Source organism: Pundamilia nyererei, unplaced genomic scaffold, assembly GCF_000239375.1.
Source record: "Pundamilia nyererei isolate P.nyererei 1_Seehausen unplaced genomic scaffold, PunNye1.0 scaffold00121, whole genome shotgun sequence".
NCBI classification, from domain to species: Eukaryota; Metazoa; Chordata; class Actinopteri; order Cichliformes; family Cichlidae; genus Pundamilia; species Pundamilia nyererei.
Genome location: NW_005187522.1, coordinates 935,764 through 942,173, shown reverse-complemented (window position 1 = coordinate 942,173; position 6,410 = coordinate 935,764). Strand labels below are relative to the sequence as shown.

Genomic DNA, 6,410 nt, shown 5'->3' with positions numbered 1-6,410 from the left:
CTTACTTGGGCAATTTAGAATCATCCGGCTAAGGCAACAGCACTTCCTGAATGTCTATTTATTGTAAAAGGACTACCTTTGATGCATTGGAAAACTGATTTGATATCTCTTCCCTATCGGCTCTTTTCATTGTCTTTGGTTTATCTGCAGTAATGAAAGTTTCTCAATAAACAGTTACAGGTAGAACACACATTTACAAATGAAACCTGTACACACCACTAAGTGTTTTCAGTTACAGGGAACATGTCTTCATCACATGTGAAACACAAGTCCCACAATCACTGCTTATTGGATGAACTGAAAAAAATGCGTAGTTTCTGTTCACCTTGTGATATTCAAAACCACTCTCACCAACCTTTCGCTAACAACCTTGCTGAGGACCCTGGTGTGCAGACCCCCTTTGTGCAGGTACAGTATAGTTTTGATTTTCTTTCATTTCAGTCAAAGTCTAAGGTTCACCTTTGCTGAACGTGACGTCAAAGTTTAGAGTGTGTACAGGTTCAATCAATGTTTACAGAGTGGGAACATTTTTCAGGCGTGACTGCTATTGCAGATTTGTGCACACATTTTGATTAATTTGTGCATTTGATTTAGTGAAAACCTGGACACTGATTAAGAAAACTATGGAGAAAATTGAAAACAATGACACACAACAGCACTTTGTGTACTGCACACAATGAATGTATGTAGCCTTTTTGTGGCTTTCCCCCCTTTTATGACCATTAATGCTATCTTAAATTCACTGAACAAACTGAGTTGCATTGACATAAATAAATCTAGAACTCTACGTTTTAATTAGAATGTTTTCAAAAAAAATCCTACTTATTACTTAGAATGGATTTTTGCAAAAAAATTCTCAAGCAAATTATACTAGCAACACAAAACAATTTCCTTTTTCTCAAATTACAAAACTTCTTGGAGTAGCTTATCTTTATTCTGTGTGGTAAGGTAATATTTACTTCGATTTACTAACTTTACACCCCAATTCTGATATGATTTATTTCATTTTCTACATGATACTTCTTGTGTTAACATAAGCCTTGTATCACAAGGCTTTCATAAAACATGAAATTACAGATGCTTTAAAGAACAGGCCATCTAATAACCATACCAATCCTGATTACTTGCAATATTCCAACATTTACATATTGATCAACATTAAAGATGCATTGATTTTCTTAGTCAATTCCAATTTCCAATTTTTTGTAAGTGTCTCTCAGTACCAATTTTTCATGTTCCAGTTTTATTTCTAAAACCTGTACTTGATGGCATAAACAAACAAAATTCAACTTTGTGTCTTCACTCACAGTGAGGAGCTTCCATGGTAACGACACATTAGTATGCACCTGTGAGTATCTGTGCACAATTGAATGACACTTGGAATGAAGTTCACAGTCAGACATATGGGAGGCTGACTTACTGCTCAGGACAGAGAACTCTGACAATCAGATGGCTCCTCTTCCTGACTGGTCGATTAGTGCATCTCTAATTACCAATTAGTCAATCAAACTTTAAACAAAAATCACCTTTTGTGTGTATGCCTAATAATCTGATAAGAAAACTGAAAAATATACTTAGTAAAAATAAGAAATAGCAAAACAGCTAAAAATATGAGCTAAAATATAGAAAATAAACTTAAATAATATAATCTACACATACTATATTATTTTCTTTTGCTTTCTAATCGCTCTCCATAGTGCATAATCAGTTAAAAGTCAGGGTGAAAAGGTAAAGTAAGTTTTGGTTTATGTTTAAAGCTTTGAGCCCTTCATCTTCTCTAAGGTTCTCTACCAGACTGTTTGGTCAGGCAATTCACAATGTGCTGTACCTTCTCAACCTGCAATGTTTCTCCAAGCCAGTTTGTACCCACTGCAATAACTAAATATACACAAAAGTGGCTCAGTCACAAACAGTCCTTGATTAGTTTTTATTTGCTAGCTTCTAGGTTTGCTGCATTTCTTCTTTGATGTTTTCGTTGATAAAATCCTGTCAAAAAACACAAATCAGTGCATAGAATATACTACATAAATACATTTTTAAGTCCATAAATATAAATAACTTTTAAAATGTATTCTTGGTTAAATATTATAATAGAGAGTAAGTGAGAAAAGTGAGATATGCATCCAAATACAGAGTCAATGACCATTAGCTAATATTTGTTAGATAGCCTTGTCTAACAAAGGTTTATAATATTATAAGTCCTTAAGTAAGACTGTGAAATTTGACCTACTTTATTTACCTGTCTAACAGTCTTTTTTAAATTTCTCTTTATGCTGGAAGAAAGTGGATACAATGGATAACGTAGATACTATCAGCACCAGCCTTGACTCAACCTCGTACCCCTATGATTATGACTACGATGAACTCTGCAACAAAACAGGTGTCATCCAATTTGGAGCAATCTTCACTCCAGTCTTTTTCTCCATTGTGGTGATTCTCAGCATCTTTGGCAACATCCTGGTCCTCGTGGTGCTGGTCAAGTTTGAGAATTTGAAATCCCTCACCAACACCTTCATCCTGAATCTGGCTGTATCAGATCTCTTCTTCACAGCTTCTCTGCCCTTCTGGGCCTACTACAACATGCATGGATGGACCTTAGGGGAGCATGCATGCAAAATAGTGAACTTTATCTTCTGTCTTGGATTCTACAGCAGCGGTATCCTCCTCATCCTGATGACTGCTCACCGCTATATAGCTGTTATAAATCCTCTGTCTGACATTGTTTCCACCACGGGGTATTACAGTATTGTAGCATCTGCGATCATTTGGGTCGTTAGCATCCTGGTTTCCAGTCTAGCTTTTGCTTCCACCAAAGTTGCAGAGTCAAAGTACTGTGTATATGCAGATTCTTATTGGAGCTTGTGGGGAATCTACCAGCAAAACATCCTCTTTCTAATTACCTCAGTGGTATTCATGTTTTGCTACACTCATATCATGTGCAGGTTGCTTCATCCTGTGCAAAGAAGACGAAACAAAACTTTGAAACTAATTTTTATTCTCATGGTTGTTTTCCTTGTTGGATGGGTACCTTACAATTTAGTGATATTTCTGCAGTCCTTTTCCTACTGGCCCAGAGAAAGTGACTCATTAGGGGAAGATTGTCAATATAGCAAAAATCTGGATTATGCGCTTGAGATTACTCGACTTTTTGCCTTTTCACAATGCTGCCTTAACCCCGTGTTTTATGTGTTTGTGGGGGTTAAATTCAAAACCCATTTGAAGAAAATGCTAAAGAGCTTGGGCCGCAAAAAAAACAATAACAGCTTTCGCAACAGACAAAACTGGCACACAATAATATCGATAACAAGTGGTGAAGAGTTGTCACAGGTACCTTGATATTGTAAAAAAACAGAACTAATACATCTTGTTCATTAACATAGTTGATTCTCAAAATGTCTCAAACGGATTTCATTGTTCTTTTGAATCTGGGTTCACTTGGGAATGAACTGCCAATATGTTTTTCCAAAATGATTTCCCCCAATGTTGGTGCTTTTTACAACCATTTTCTGACTCTTCTTTAAAATTACTGATCAGTAACCTATATCAATGCAGCATAACGGCTTATTTTCATCAGATTATTGCTTGCCTTTTATTATTCAGTCAAATATGTTTATATTAACATTCACTAAATAACATTAAATAAAAAATAAAATGCCAAAAATAGACTGAGCAACATAACCTGCTACTTCTTTGTGAAACTGCATTTGGTTTCCTAATGTCTTTAGCCATCAGTGATCAAAGTATGCACACATATTCAAGAGGTTTATTGTCATCATAAACATCATAATGGAGTGTGGTCTATATGATTTCAAACCAGAAGAGCTGGTTTGACTGTCTCAGAAACTTTTTGAGATATCTGGGATTAAGACTTATGTTTCTGGAGTTTACAGATAATGGTATAAAAAAAAAAGCACAAATTGAAATGACTGGCAGTTACTAATAACAGAAACTGACTTTTTAATGCAAAGTCTGAGTAAAATATTATAGAGCTGTTCATCCTGCCAAACCTATGATCGTAACTCAAACAGCCTCATTCAGATGATTGGATCATAAAGACTTCAAGTTGTTCTGGGGTCAGAGTGCAGTTGTGTAATTTACTGGAAAGGTGCAACTGAAACAAGAAGAATAGAAAAGTGGGAAACTTCTGTTTAACATCGATGGTGTGTGATATGTTGTAATATTTTGTAATATGTTGTAATATGTTATGTTTAATCAAGTTTGCTTCATGTACTTATCTGTGGTTATAGTTTCTGACCAAACTCTTCTATGATCAAAGAACCTTTTATTGCTGTAGCAATTTCATTTGTGTTTAGATCTGCTGATTATGCTGTACATGGTATTACATATATATATATATATATATATGTCACTTTGATTATCCATGATAAATAATTAAAAAATAATTTTTTTTTCCAGTTTTCAGCAGAACATAACTTCTTCCCAACAGAGTATTGGGTATTGTGCTTATTTTCATATTCTAATACCATCAGCATTATTCTTTTGCTGTACAAAATAATAAACAAAATAATACATGCAGTTATTTTTGTGTTCATTTTGGCTAGTGCTGCATGCTTGTAGTCCGTTACATTTTTAATAAAACTATGGGAAACTATTAAAATGTACTTTTAATTTTGTTTAAGTTGGATTTTCAATGCAGAAAAACAAGTTGCCCATGGTTTTTGGGCATGTTTTTTTTTTTTTTTTTTTTGTTAAGACGGCCTCTCTGACTTAATGTGAAACAAAAAGAGGAACTGTTACTTTAGTCAAGACTATCAGAGCTATCTGACCAGAGCGCAATTCAACACCAGAGTTGACAGCTGATTGTTGAGGTAAGTTGCTGTATTATTTCTCCTAAGTTGGACTTCAACTGGCTGCTCCCACTTGCTAACATAATGTACAAAGATTAAAACTAAAATAAAGAATTTCTGTTATTTAATAGAGAACTGCTCAGTTAACGTCTTTAATTACATTTTAAAAATCTAGTTTTTTGTTTTTTGCTTTTTAGAAAACAGACAAAGGAAAACAACTTCACAATGAGTGACTATAGACTGAGTGATCATGTTGAATTTCTTTGTGAGACTGACTTTCCAAACATCACCGGCCCCCTTTTCATCCTGATCTTCATCCTCAGTGTCATAGGCAACAGCCTCCTCTTATGTGTTCTTTTCATCTACGAGAAACTGAACACAATGACAAATATTTTCATCCTGAACCTGGTCTGCTCTGATTTGATCTTCACCATCACACTTCCATTCTGGGCCGTTGATCATTTACACCACTGGGTCTTTGGGGACTTTGCCTGCAAATTCATGACTGCTGCATTCTTTGTTGGGCTGTACAGCAGTGTCATTCTGCTGACTGCCATGACAGTGGATCGTTTCATTACTGTGGTGCTGCACAACCGGCTGAGCAACCATGCTATAAGGCAGAAGTCTGGAGTTGGTGCCTGTATAGCTGCCTGGGTCATCAGCATCTTGGCATCCCTGAGTGATGCTATGATAGTAAAAGTAGTAGACTGGGAAAATGTTACCTATTGCGAGCCTGAATTTGATGACAAGCTTGGACATTATCTCCAAGTATCACTGCTATTCTTCCTCCCACTGGCCATCATTATTTTCTGCTATTCTGCCATCCTCAAGACAGTTTTACGAGCTTTAAACAGAAAGAAGCACAGGGCTGTAGCTGTGCTGTTGTGTATTGTTGCAGTGTTCTTCATTTGTTGGGGGCCATACCATATTGTGCTTTTAATTAAATCTCTTTATGAACCCATAGGTTGTAAGGCAGAGGAGCAGTTAGCAGTTGCCTACCATATTTGTGAAATGCTTGCCTATTCTCACTGCTGTATGAACCCTCTGCTATATATGCTCTCACAGAAGATGCGAAAGCATCTGTTGAATCTTTTGCGCTGCGAAAACCTGTGCAGGAAGAACAGGGAGAGAGACACATCTCTCAGTTTTGTTAGTCAGAAAGCAGTTTTCATAGCTGCAAGTTCTGCTATAAACTTGGAACTGCACAACGATCAGTTAAACAGCCACTTGTGAAGTTAAACATCTGTAAATATTCTTATTTAATTTGACATCTTTTTTATGTTCTCCTGAAATTAAGTAGAAATTACATGCATTTTTTCATTTTAATGTGCCAAGTAAAAGCAAAATGTATGTGTGTAAGAATCTGTTTTCTACTGCACTTTTACAAGCAATGCTGTTTTTGTAAAAAAATAAAATACAATGTTTTTGTTTTGTTTTTTTCTTTTTTTTGTGTCCCGTTTGGATCTTTGGCCATCAGAATTGTTGTCTTAAGGCCAAGAAAGATGCCAAGCGGATTTATTTTACCAAGTGGATCATCATGGCCTTGCCATATTGGTCCATTTGATTGACCTTTATTATAATTATGAATTTATTTTATTTTCA

At 35.6% G+C, this 6,410-nt stretch overlaps 2 protein-coding genes across 4 annotated transcripts in view; both read left to right on the top strand.

The window, feature by feature from the left end:
• The first annotated feature begins 363 nt into the window (after positions 1-363).
• LOC102192427 (chemokine XC receptor 1-like) lies at positions 364-4,155 on the top strand. Its single transcript, XM_005742527.1, has 2 exons — positions 364-408; positions 2,281-4,155. Exon 2 carries the CDS (start codon positions 2,293-2,295, stop codon positions 3,334-3,336), a length of 1,044 nt encoding a protein of 347 aa, XP_005742584.1. The 5' UTR covers positions 364-408; positions 2,281-2,292; the 3' UTR covers positions 3,337-4,155.
• A 618-nt stretch (positions 4,156-4,773) lies between these two features.
• The window catches only part of LOC102215667 (chemokine XC receptor 1-like), a 12,423-nt gene continuing 10,786 nt past the window's right edge, over positions 4,774-6,410 (top strand). The window contains exons 1-2 of one of the 3 annotated variants that reach the window (XM_005742526.2): positions 4,774-4,829; positions 5,006-5,819. In XM_005742526.2, the coding sequence (XP_005742583.1) occupies positions 5,034-5,819 (786 nt within the window). In that variant the 5' untranslated portion in view covers positions 4,774-4,829; positions 5,006-5,033. Of the gene's footprint in view, positions 4,830-5,005; positions 6,242-6,410 lie in introns of those variants that run through there. The other 2 variants (XM_005742525.1, XM_005742524.1) reach the window with 2 other exon arrangements.